This window comes from Pelobates fuscus, chromosome 3 (genome assembly GCF_036172605.1).
Source record: "Pelobates fuscus isolate aPelFus1 chromosome 3, aPelFus1.pri, whole genome shotgun sequence".
NCBI lineage: Eukaryota > Metazoa > Chordata > Amphibia > Anura > Pelobatidae > Pelobates > Pelobates fuscus.
This window is the reverse complement of record NC_086319.1, coordinates 45,777,073-45,791,445: the sequence shown is the minus strand read 5'-3', so window position 1 is coordinate 45,791,445 and position 14,373 is coordinate 45,777,073. Positions and strand designations below refer to the sequence as shown.

The 14,373-nt window shown below is 39.9% G+C and overlaps 1 protein-coding gene across 5 annotated transcripts in view; it reads right to left on the bottom strand.

Moving 5' to 3' along the window:
- KCNC2 (potassium voltage-gated channel subfamily C member 2) overlaps positions 1 to 13,973 on the bottom strand; it is a 201,845-nt gene extending 187,872 nt beyond the window's left edge. For all 5 annotated transcript variants that reach the window (XM_063446996.1, XM_063446999.1, XM_063446997.1 and 2 more), the window contains exons 1-2: positions 13,828 to 13,973; positions 4,865 to 5,494 (exon numbers count right to left, since the gene is read on the bottom strand). In XM_063446996.1, coding sequence (XP_063303066.1) covers positions 4,865 to 5,440 — 576 coding nt within the window. In that variant the 5' untranslated portion in view covers positions 5,441 to 5,494; positions 13,828 to 13,973. The remainder of the gene's footprint in view (positions 1 to 4,864; positions 5,495 to 13,827) is intronic.
- Positions 13,974 to 14,373: the final 400 nt, after the last annotated feature.

The window sequence follows — 14,373 nt, the reverse complement described above, 5'->3', positions numbered from 1 at the left end:
GGAAGGAGAGCCCCCCTCCCTGGCCAGCTAGCAAGCAGGGAGGGGGGACAAAAAAAATGTATGTATATTAATAATAATAAAAAAAATAAAAATAATAATAAAATAAAAAATAATAATAAAATAAAAAAATGTAATGAAACAAAAATAAATATTAAAATAATAATAAAAAAATAAAAATGCCCACCCCCCACCAAGGCTCTGCATCACACTCTGCATTACACACACACATACACACACTGCACTCATACACACTGCATTCATACACACAGCATTCTCATACACACACACTGCATTCATACACACACACTGCATTCATACACACACACTGCATTCATACACACACACTGCACTCATACACACTGCATTCATACACACACACTGCATTCATACACACACACTGCATTCATACACACACACTGCACTCATACACACAGCATTCATACACACACGCTGCATTCATACACACACACTGCATTCATACACACGCTGCATTCATACACACGCTGCATTCATACACACACGCTGCATTCATACACACGCTGCATTCATACACACGCTGCACTCATACACACGCTGCACTCATACACACACATTGCACTCATACACACAGCATTCTCATACACACACAGCATTCATACACACACACTGCATTCATACACACACACTGCACTCATACACACACACTGCACTCATACACACACTGCACTCATACACACACTGCACTCATACACAGCATTCTCATACACACACACTGCACTCATACACACAGCATTCTCATACACACACACACTGCATTCATATACACACACTGCATTCATATACACACTGCACTCCTACACACACTACATTCTCATACACACACACTGCATTCTCATACACACACTGCATTCATTGTATACACACACTGTAAATAAATATTCAATTAATGTAATTTTTTAAGGATCTAATTTTATTTAGAAATTTACCAGCAGCTGCTGCATTTCCCACCCTAGTCTTATACTCGAGTCAATACGCTTTCCCAGTTTTTTGGGGTAAAATTAGGGGCCTCGGTTTATATTCGGGTCGGCTTATACTCGAGTATATACGGTAAGTAAAATATAACACAAGGGTAAATACCAATAAAACCAGACCAAAATGGTCACAATAAAACAGTTACAGCAAAATAGGTCTCTAGACAAGTCTTTGTAAAATAAATAAAAAGAGTCCTTAGGAGTAGTAAAGATAAATAAAACGTCTCACTGATATAGCTGGATGGGGTATCTGTACAGTCCTCAGGAGTTGATCCGTCCGGTTTGTAAAATAATCCGTATATGTGGAGACACAATAGAAGACACGGCAAGCTGCCAATAGTGAAGTATTGCAGATCCAAGGGTAAAATAAGTAAAAATAGGATAATACACTCACATTTGAGGGAGCTTGAACCAGCTCTAGGACAAAGGGCGTTAAGCGGTATGATCCCCGCTACAGGATATACTGGAAGAGTGCGTCCGTCAATCCAACCTTGGTGCTCCAAAATATATAAAAACAGCGATAGTGCTCTCAATAAGAAAAGTATATTAAAATAAATAAAATTAAATATACTTACAAGTATAGAGCAGGAAATACTGCTCTATTAATGCAGCGCTGCAGGTATTTTGGCCATTCCAGCCATCCTTATTATATTGTCCTTTGTGGTAGCAGCTCGCTACTAACATTTAGAGCGAGCTGCGTGCCGGTCACCGCCCCCTCCCCTGTGCGCACGCCGACCGGCATGACTACAAGCCCCATGGGGCTTTGCTCCACTACATGCCGGCCGCTTGTCGTGTCAAGGGGAGGGGTTAGATGTATCCTCCAATTGCGAGCCGCTCCCCCCAACTACATTTCCCATAATACCGAGGTCCGGTCATGTGACACCGAACACACTCTTTTATAAATCAAAATAAGCTTTGTTTTTAATATAAATTTATATCAATCTGCTTGTATTAACTTAATCTATAAATATGTAATCTTATTTTTCAATTTTGACAAGTTTCTAAAAATGTTTTAATTGATGTGTTTCTAATTGGCTGATCCGTTTTTGGCGCCAATTTTAACAATTACATTCTCTTATAAATAATGTTTCTTGCCAGGTATATTGCTATACTACCATTTTGATAAAGCCTTATAGGTGAAACGCATTAATGGTTTTAATTGTATATTTTAAACAATAAAAGAGATTTTGGTTACCTTTTTTATAGGACCATCCCTTACTTTATTGTACTTTATATGCACTTTACTTACTATTCCTGGCATTTTTATTTTTATTTTTACTTGTATCCTGAGTCAAGAAATCCTAGGTGGGGATCATTCCACCAGCGCTGCATTAATAGAGCAGTATTTCCTGCTCTATACTTGTAAGTATATTTCATTTTATTTATTTTAATATACTTTTCTTATTGAGAGCACTATCGCTGTCTTCTATTGTGTCTCCACATATACGGATTATTTTACAAACCGGACGGATCAACTCCTGAGGACTGTACAGATACCCCATACAGCTATATCAGTGAGACGTTTTATTTATCTTCACTACTCCTAAGGACTCTTTTTATTTATTTTACATAGACTTATCTAGAGACCTACTTTGCTGTAACTGTTTTATTGTGACCATTTTGGTCTGGTTTTATTGGTATTTACCCTTGTGTTATATTTTACTTATTTCTTAGCGCAGCCCTTACCCCCTTCTTTTCCATTAAACAATAAATGCATGCATTAATTAATGGAACACGTTAATGAAAAAATAAATAAATTCATTTAAAAAATATATATATATATATATATATTTATTTTAAAAAATGTTTAAATGTATTTATTTTTTTGATGCGTTCCTTTAATATATTGCAATATTAGGCTCCTCTTTAAAAAAAAAAAAAAAAACTGGGATAGGCTCCTTACTGCAGCCCAACCCTACCTTGCTGAGTCATCAAGATTATTTTTGTTCAATAAAATGCTTCTCATGGCATCAATGCAGTCCACCATTCCAATGTTTCTCATAGAGAAGCAGTGAACACTTGCTCAGTAGGTGGGTATATTTTATCAATGTCAATGGCATGCCACAATTCACTGGAAACCTTGAAAGTTCTGGATGAAACATGAATTCAGGAGAGAATACATGCTGCCTATTGGCACAACACCAATAATGGACCACTCTGGGAACCAGAACAACTTGATTGCAATAAAGCTGTTTTGGTGCAAGAAGGTCCAGATTGCAATGTGCTTCCATTAAGATCAGGCACCACTGATAGGCAGATAGGTATGAAATTTAAAATAATTTGTTTTCACCTATACATTATGGTGCAATCCTGACAATGGATAGAGCAATATAGAGATCTTCATTCACAATCCAAACACTGTTTTAAAGTCATATCATGGTAAAAACTTACCAGTGTATGTCTAACTTGTGTATTCTTAAAGTGGTACATAAAGAAACATGCCACCCTAAGAAAGTGGTTTTATACCATTGATTTTGCAGCTCAGAGAGCCATTATTAGTTGATTTAACCCCCAAAACCCATTGACATCCTAGACCTGGAATTATGTAGCTATAAGATCAGTCTACACCCCAGACAATGGTCTTTTTTTATAACTACTTCTGCTCCTGTTGTAGTTCCCAGGATACTCTTGGGGAACCAAAGAGACTCTGAAGACATAACCTGAGACACGCAACTGGGTAGAGGAGGCCTGCCATATTTTGTGGGACTGTGGCAACAGTGAGGATATAGCCCTCTCTTTGTTTGTCGAGTCTGGGATTTCCATTATTCACCCACCTTGTGTTAAGTTGACCCATTCCTGGCCGTGTGTAGGTCAGTTGCAGCTAACGTGTGTGCTGTCTCTTTGTCCAATTGGTTCTCTATGCACAGATTTCTCTTATACATTTAAAAAAATTCATGAAGTTTAATTTTGTTTCTGTATATACAATGCTTCTTTTGCAACCTGTTTGATAATGCACATATTTGCTATCCTGATTAATAAAATTAAAAACGTGAGCCTTGGAATCAAGGTGCATTCCTTCACACTATTACATTTATATGCTTAGTTTGTGTAAAAAAAAAAAAAAAAAAGGTACAGTGAATAAGATGCTAGATAGCATTCACCATTATTTCTGTTTTAATAGCTTCAGTAAAAAAGAGATAACAATGAACAAGCCATTTGAAAATAAAACTCATCAACACAGCACATAAAACAAAGTGGAGAAAGGTACTAGTTACTAACATTTAATTATTGAATGTTGCCCACTTAGCATTTCAACAGTGAACAAAATATTTCATTTTACTTATTTACTGCTAAAGATGAACTATATGGAAATATATAGCAGGCCACTAAGCCAGAAAATTGGCTTTTTGCGCCTACTGCAACAGCATACCTGTAATAGGGATGTCCAAATAGTAGTTCCCCAGGTGTATTAGAATGGAAATTCCAGTACACTTTGTCATTCTAAAGGCCTGCAGAGCATCATTAAAGATGCAGTCCTGCAACATCTGGGGGCATGACCTGGAGCTAATTTATCATTCAATTTATTTTACAAAACACATATTATAAGCAAAATTAGCAAACACTTACATGAGTATTTATCAAAGTGAGAACTACTGGGAATTCAAAGTAAATTCAAAATGAATTCCAACTTAAAGGTTAAAATCGCCGAGCTGAAAACAGAATTGACTTATAGAATCTTTCTAATTCATCTATTTAGGCCTAACTTTTTGAATTGGCTTTTAATTCACTTTGAACTTCTGTAAATGTAATGCAGACAAAAGGCCAATGAACAAAGGTTTTGTTTGAGATGTAAAAATTTCCATATTTAAATTAAACTTACCCATACCAGATAATGGAACAAAATCAACGCTTACCCTAGCGGCTCTGGAAGAATAAGGATCCTCAAATAAAGCCCACATTCGTGGTTGTAACCTTCTCCAGCGACTAACTTTGCCATCTGGACCAACCACATCCTCAATGCCCAGTCTTTTTCCCAGATCCTCGTCATCTTCATCTATAGGTGCCAGCTCTCCAGTGATCAGGTCCGGAGTCTCAAAGATGTCCAGTGCTTCTTCTGCATCACGATGCTGACGGTACGTCATCCAGCAACATGGCTCCACATCTGTCTCATCAATGCCCCAAAAGGCCAACTCCTCTTCAAAGAGAGGCCCACACACATCAGCTGGGCAGTGAAGCTTTCCTGTGCGGTAGTAGTTCAGCACATAGGCAAAGACCCCAGGGTGTCTATCAAAGAAGAACTCATTGCCCCTGGAGGTGCACTGAAAGGAGCCAGGAACCGGCGGTTGCTCCAGTCCTTGGTCACTGTGAGATTCACATGCAAGGAGTGCAAGCCTGGTCCCTGGCACAGTCTTCAGTGTGCTTCTGTATGTTTCGTGTCTTGTGCCCCCAACGTTGAGGATTATCCTCTCATTCTCGTCGATCTTACCCATATCTCTGGATCCGACATGACTTGCATGGGTGGCAGGTTAAAAGTAGTCTAAATCCTGAGGGGTTGTGAAGAAGAGAGATAAAAAAGGGTAAGAAAGAGACCATCAGAATATTTAATGTATTCTCCCTATAGCTCCTATCATATATGTCAATGACATTTAAAGTTTAGGTGCCTCCACTTAGTAAGAACGTCTGCTTCCATGTTATCTGTCAGTTAGAATCCTGTCCACTCCTCTGTTACAACTAATGAGATGACACCTTTCCCTATCCCTATAACTGCAGGGTATTATTGCTGGTGGCTTACACAAATTAGATAAAGTACAAACTCAGATTATTGCCACTACCTGGTTTTGCAAAACCATTAAGATTTTAAATTTTTTTTAAAAAAATAAAAAACACTTCATGTCATACATAGAAAGTTCACAGAGATAAAGGGAAGGGGGATGGAGTGGAGTAATCGCCACCAAGAGCCGGTCTGATGGGGCACCCCACCAGCATCAGAGAGTGGGTTATCATAGCAACACTCAGATTCTTCATCTTGCACCGGCCTGATGCACCCCATGCCAACTAGATAATCAAGCTACCGCCGTGGATCATATTTCCAACTTCCCTGACCAATGTAAGCAAGAGGGATGGGTGAATAAACTCATTTTTAAAAATTATTTTTAGTTTTCAGATGTAGTCACACACACCTAGAACCTCTTCTCTCCAACATTATTGCCACTAACCCTCTGCAGCAGAGCCACTAGCTCCCTTATTATAGCTCCTAATCACCCACACTAGAGTCCATATATACCCCTCGCATACACTTCAGTTCCTATACCCACAGAAACACACATGCACACAATCTACAGCTCCTATCCCACACAACAGCACACACTACAGAATACATATTCCTCCCCCCACGCAAACAATGCAACCCCTATCCACAAACATACACACAAACAACAATCCCTAGCCCCTCCACACATATACACAGCCCTCTCCATATACTACTGCACAAACAGCCCTCGACACAGAAACTACAAACAGCTTTATACTTAGACATGCAATACCACAAGCAATGTCCCCAATACCACAGGCAGCCTCCCCGCAGACAATACAACAAGCAATGTTCCTCCACTCATGAGTCCTCATATACATGCATGCAACACCACAAACAGCGTCTACACAAACACACAATACCACAAGCAACCTCTCCACACACACACACAAGCTGCATTAAAGGCAGCTTACCCCCACATTAACAACACCCAAATACTGTCCTCCTACACACACAACTCCATAAACAGGGGCCCTACAAGCATGCAACACCAAAACAAACATCATTACAGATTTGGTATTTTAGCAGAAAGCAGCATGGTAAATTGTTAGTGTACGAGTTATCTTGATAGGGTAGATGAGCAACTATACAACCCTCCCAACATCAGAGGAGTTCACTACCTGATCAAAATACCTGATCAATATCTTAGTAAACAAAACACAAAACATGAATGTCATTGGTCAGAACAAAAGAGTGCTGAGCACTAGTAAAATGTGCAAATTAGGTTTTTGCTTTTTTTTTTTTTTGAAAATGTGAAAAACAAATATTCCAATGCACAGAAAGTAGGATATTGAAATGGAACAGCTAAATAGTGTGAATAACTCACAAAGATAGAGACATGATTTGATTTAAATGCATGAAGCTTATTCAAAGCTGATATTTGGGAGGAAGAATTATAACTAAGGGTGATGGAGAACAATGAGTTAAGAGAAGGGAAATGTCTATAGTAATAGTGTGTATTGCTTGAGGGGTGTTACCTATCTTGGGGATAGTTGATGATAAAATAAAAGCACAGACACAATAACAGGCTCAGCACAATATCTATGGTGGCTAGGGGGTTGACAGATACAAGACTAGTAGACCATGTGTTCACACAATGTGAGCTAAAAGACAACCAGGGGTAAAAGACAAGGGACTGGCAGGTGAACAATAATGTATTAAAATAACATGGAGGTGAAAAACAAAACACAAAATAAACAAAAGGGGGAAGAGTGAGTGAATATGTGTGTGCTGTATGTGTGCTCTGTGTGTGTTGTGTGTGTGGTGTTTTCTTGTTTGTGTGTTTTCCTTGTGTGTAACAAAACCATGTTGTGTGTAACAAAACATGGTAGCAGCTATGTCTCTGTATGAGTGTTGGTCTGTCATTGTACACACACCAGATACACTGTAGCAGCCTTACCATACCTCAGTGAAAGGGAATAATTGTCTGATTTGTTTTACTGCTTACCCTTCATTTGGCAATGTAAACTGTGCTGAAGATCTAATTACTTGTTGGACGTATTACAGCGGGTGTGTTTCTGTTCATAGGACTACATCTACCACAGCCATTTATTTTGCACATCTTTTCTGTAAATCTTCTGGGCTCACAAGATGCTTTCGATATTAAGTATGTGAGAAAAACAATGAATTCCTTAAGGAATAATAAATAAAAACACCAACAACTAAACCATGCTGAAGGTTTACTAGTGGCGTTGGAATGTGTTGGTTATAGATACAGTGCTGTGTGTATCATGTCAGCCCCTTCTTATACACAGCCAGCCAGAGATAGGAGCTGTCCATTCAGCACCACTGTCCTATCTATTCATCTGCAATACATGTATTTATACAGCCACACTGATTTATGCATGCCCCCTCCCATAAAATAAAATAAAAAATCTCTATTTTTCACTGTGTTTATTATTTGAGGGTTGTTCTTTTTTTTTTTGCCCTAGTATATAAAAGTCTACGAACGCTGTTCTGTGTAAAATGTAAAATGTAAAGATTATGTATGTGTTTCTTACAGCAGTGAGTCACAAAGCTAAATGTAGATTGGTACAGATAAAAGTGTCACTTGGTTACAGGTGAAATCCCTGCCAAGGCTCGGTTTAGCTGCATGTCTTGGGAAAACTGAGCTAGCATGGGTCTCTATAAACACACCGCCAAGGTGAAGGCTTGGCATTCACACTGAATCTCAGCACTCACACATATGGTGCACACCTGTAGCTTGCTCTGAGTATATCTCCTGGCCAATATATTTTATGTTCACATGTAGACTGGCATCAAATAATTTTGTGAGATGTGGGTATGTATGTGCTGATATCTGTTGGCTCCATCATGGAGCTCAGTTTATGTTATATTATGCTTCACTGGCGTTGATCAAGTAAAAAAATAGAAGCTGAGAATATTAACAGATGTTTCAGAAAGCAACAAAACACACAAGAAAACACAACAAATATTTTTGCATTCATGCAAACACCTGGCAAACACGAGAATGTATATACTTGTCATGTGTCCTTAAGGGGTTAAATAAATTGTATGGGCAGACAAACTAAGCAAGCAACTGTATAAAATTACTCTGCACTCTTCACACCCCGAAACTCACAATCTATAGGTCATATATCCACACTAAGTGTGAGAAACCTCACTTCTAACTAATGTAATCTTTTCAATGGGAACAGAAGGGAAGTATTCTTAGATACTATTAGATACTATTTACATGATAGTGATATCCGTTCTCTTTATACTAAATCATCTATGTGAAGTATACAAGAGGTAAAAACAGACCCTCAACATTGGGACAAACTACTTAACCTAGGACACAGTTTAATTTTCAGTTCTCTCATATCCTGCTGTTCAAGGCTAACTTCACTAATGCACCACACTCAAACCCTGCCCCAGCCTCCCATGTGGTCTATCACTATCATATATAATATAACAAGCAACACTGTAGGTCACAATTTCCTTTTGCTAGGTGCTTCATGGCCACAGATAGGGATGTGATGTGCAAACCTACAATTTTGTTTATCTTTGTGTATTGTTTCTGAGCCCTCTATTTTTTTTACAGACAAACCTGAAGGAATATAGCACTATGTTCTAAGGATTATGAGAACAGTCAAACTTGGCTGTAAAGTTCAAAGGAACTCCCCAAGCGGTCGGCTGCAGGGGCTTCACATGATTGCAGTGCCCTCAGAGAAGGGCTTGACCAGCACAAGCATTATCTTGGAAGGTATGACATTAATAACTTTGCAGGGCTGCAGTGGGTTACATGACATCCAATTAACGGAGAGGATGAGAAGAGTACGGTAAGCAACAACTGCAGGAAGGTCACCAAACCGACACAGTGACACATGCAGCCATGTGTGCAGCTAGTGGAAGTTGAGGCTCTGATAGACAGGAAGGGAAATGGGAAATGGGGATTTGTCATTGAGAAAAGAAACTTGTGAATTAGCAATATGCCCCTGACATACAGAACAGAAACATGTGATGAGAAATGTCAACATGTCATAGGAATATATTGACTTGTAAGGGGGAAAAAACTTTTATGGGGTAGGATCATGGCTGGTGTAATGTGGTCAAGGGACATGTTGAAAGGAAAAGAAGTCATATAATTTTGTACAAAGGTCCGGACTTGGGAATGAGAGGCCTGTGATGAGGCAATTATGACAAATGATGGGGAAGAGGGCCCATGATGGTGGAAAGGGGTATACGATCAAAGCAAAATTAACCATAAGGCTGCTACCTAACGCCCAGGGATTATAGAGGGGCCACAGAACCATGAATTTGCTTTGTCTCACTCACAATCTCATTCATTTATTCAAAGTGGGGGTTCCTAACCAGTAAACCTGCCTAGGTGCCCAGTGCGATAATTCTCTGCTTATGATGGTGGAAAAACATTTGGCAATATATATTCATATTAATTTCACAGACAGGTAAGTTTGAAGTCTATACTACACACAGGCAAGTATAGTGTAGGAAATGGGAACTCCACATAATTCAGTATAATGAGATAGGTGAGTACTTCACACATTAAGGAAGCAGGGGGTGGCTGGAATTCCACACAGTCAGGTCTGATTGGGAGACTGGAATTCCACACAGTCAGGTGAATGGGGAGACTGAAATTACACACAGTCAGGTTTGATGAGGAGACTGGAATTCCACACAGTCAGAAAACATGGGGGCAGCTGGAATTTCACACAGTCAGGTCAATGAGGAGACTGGAATTCCACACAATCAGGTTGATGGGGGACTGGAAATGCACACAGTCAAGTCCCACGGGGAGACTGGAATTCCACACAGTCAGGTCTGATGGGGAGACTGGAATTCTACACAGTCAGGTCGATGGGGGAACTGGAATTCCACACAGCGAGGTGCAATGGAGAGACTGGAACTCCACACAGTCAGGTCAATGGGGAGACTGGAATTCCACACATGGGGAGAAGGAATTCCACACAGACAGGTCAATGGGGAGAATAGAATTCCGCACAGTCAGGTCCAATGGACAGAATGGAATTCCACACAGTCAGGTCAATGGGGAGATTGGAATTCCACACAGTAAGGTCAGTGGGGATATTGGAATTCCACACAGTCAGGTAGGGTGGTGTAACTATGCTGGACAGTCAACATGCCTGGGCAGTCATTTGGTAGGAACTAATATACAGATAGGAATGATACAAATCTTTAACAGCTAGAGAAGAATGAATCGATGTAGACAATCAGAGTATATACAGAGAGAACGAGTGGTTTTGCAAATAGAACCACAGGGGTGAAAATTATATAAACACAGCCAGAGGGGAAGGACATGCAAATGCAACCAGTGGTGGCATAAAAAATATGATATATTATATATACAGCAGGGGAGTATATATGCATACAGCAGGCATAAGACAGGAGGCAGGTGGGAGAGGGGTAACATATACAGGCAGGTGATCATAGATTAAGGGGTTAAACAGAAGTATACAGACTGTGAATAACAGACAGGCGTGAAATACACACAATGAATAACAAACATGAAGACATAAGCAGTGGTAACAGACACACCCACAGGCAGAATATAACACAGACGCATGGTGTGACACACATCCATCCAGGAAGGTCAGAAACATGTATGCACACACAGAATGCAACAAACACATGTAAATACTCACAGAGAGATAAGGCAGAGAAGGGTAAATGAAGACATACAGCAAAGAGGCAACAAAAACAGCACAATAGTGTAACACGGACATGGAACCAGGTATGTATTGTAATGCACCTGGTAGAACTAGGCACAATTAGATTCCATGTTCTGTAGTGTTGTAAGCCGATTTATTTACAGATATTTAGACAGTAAAACGCTCCTCTGTCTAGGCTCCCTCTGCCAGCTCTTGCTGTCACACATACGGTTGCTAAGCAACTCATATACACACAGTATAGGTGTGTTTGCAGTATTAGAATGTGTGAGAATGTAATGTTTATATGTGGCATTGTCTGTGCACTGTGTATAATTGACTCTGTGTGTACACAGTGTAAACGTGTGTCTATGTGTGCAATGTCATCCCCAACTGAACACGTCACACCCATGCATAGGACAGGGATAACAAACACGTTCACCTATAGGCAGGGTAACAGGCACCTGCAATTAAGGCAGGGACAAAACACCTGCAATTTGGTGAGGTACAACAAACAAAAGGGGTAACAGAAGCCAGGGTGAAAGATTACCAAAGACAGGCGCACACTTAATGTATGTGACCAAGACCAAGCATCACTCTAAGTGACACACAGGTAGGTGTTAAAGATACAGACAGAAGGTAACATATACTTACATACAGGAAGAGCAGTAACAGACACAGGTAGATAATATTACACACAGGCCAGGGGTGATAGAGGTTCGTCGAAGGTAACAAAGTCAGACATGCACTGGCTGGGGTAACAGAGGTGCAAAGGCAAGGAGTAATAAATATATACAAAAATAGATCAAACAGACACAAGCACACAGGCAGGGGTAACACGAAAATAGGCATGGGGTGCACAGACAGGCAGGAGTGACACAGACATACACAGATAGGGAAGACATTAACAAACAAAAAATTTATCAGGCATTCTCTAAAAGTAAAATAACTTGCAAATCACCCCTCACAACCAAGTGAGTGAATAATTTCAATATGGTGTGCACCCTGTACCTGACACAATTTGTCACCATTGTGGGGCAGTAATAAGTGTACTAGTGTGGGGCACCTGATGGCTTCTGGGTGGCATTAACCCTATCATTGCTGACTAATGCGCATTATTCTGCTTGCAAGCCCTTACAGAGTAATTGATTTATCCTAAGAATTAATGTGCACCCCCTCAAGAATTTCTGAAATAAACACCAATTACAGAAGTTAAGTAAACTTAATCTGAGATATCTCCTTTTTCCCTGCTCCTATATGTCCCCATGGGGAATTAATCCTGTGACTGCTGAGTACATAATAAGTATATGGCTTAGATCATTAACTCTGTCACTGCTAGGTAGGCAACCAGTTCACAGCTATGGGACATTACCTCTGCTATCGCTGGGTGGGCAATCAGTTCATGACTGGACGGCATTAACCCTTACATTTACTGGCTGGATAATCAGTTCACAAAAGTGAGGCATAAACCCTTACTGGCCAAGTAATCAGTTCATGACTATAATCAGTACATAGTTGTACATAGTTATGAGACATTAACAATAGCCCTACCAGTGTTGTTGGGTAATAAGTTTTTGACTGTGGGGCATTTACCCCAACACTGCTGGGCGGGTAATCAGTGCAAGAATGTGATGCATTAACCCCATCACTGCTAGTTGAGTGTTCAGTGTATGTCCATGGCACACTACCATCATCACTGTTGGGTGAGTATTCAGTGCTTGGCTGTGCTGCATTAACCCTGCCTCAGCTGGTATAGTAATCAATGCATGGCAACAACCAGTGCTTGGCAACCTGCTGATCCCTTCTCCCCACAACCCAGCATGTGGATGTAAATCCAGACAAATAAATGAACATTTGCATCCTAATGTGTGATCTCCATTCCCCACACAATAAAAAAACACAGATTACTGTGAAATAAAGTTACAAAAATAACTTACATTATGCTCCTCCAGGTAAGGCATTAACCCTTCTACTTCCAAGGAGGGGGGGTTAATCAGCACATGACTATGTGACATTAACCTTTGCAATAAAGGGTCAGCACACCGTATGCAGACTGAATTTATGTATTTTATTAACCCCATGGTTTCTGGATTGACAACATATTATCACTTCTGAGCAACAATTCCATGACTGTGAGGGAAACATTGTATCCACTGCTCTGGTTAATTACTGTGTAAATGAAATAAATGAGTAATCACATTATGACTGTGGGGCACTAACTCTATCACTGCTGGAAAGGTAAAAAAAAAAAAAAAAAGTGATTCCCTTAACCCTAACAAAACTGGGTGTGGGATCAAAGCATAACAACCTCTACTCCCCACACTCCAGCAATGAGTCTGTAATGAGACACAGAATGAGCACCCATTCAAATGTTTCTTCCCTCCCTACCTCTTTCTATTTTCTGCAATAAACACTGCTTAGAGAAGTTCAATAAACTTACCTTGAGATCTCCCCCTTTCCCACTGGTCCTTCACCTTCAGGGCTGTAGCATGCCTGTGCTTCCAGATAATGACTGCTAAAAGTATAGTGTGCCTGTGCTGAGCATCCCTCTTGTTGCATGCAGTCACTTCAGATATGAGGATGGGAGAAGACAGCGGAGGCTAGTCTCCTATTCAACAGAAGGACCACTGCTGACATCATGTTCCACGTGACTGCAGTGATCACACCCACCCTCAACTTACAGTCTATCTCTCCCTGTACCTTCTTCACTATTTGGAGATCTGATCTCTATGTTTAATACAAAACAAAAAACACGAAGGGATACATGGTCTAAAAAAGTGTTTTGTTATGTTTTTGCATTTAGTTTTTTTGTTGTTGTAGTAATTGTCTAATAAAATGCAGAGTTGTCAATGTCAGTAAATTAAATAACTCTGCACATACATGCAGAGATTATAACTATTTTAACATGTTGACTGACCACATGTATTCTTTATTTGTGATACTCTGTGCAAGTGATAGTTATGGTGCGCATTTTTTACTTAATTAT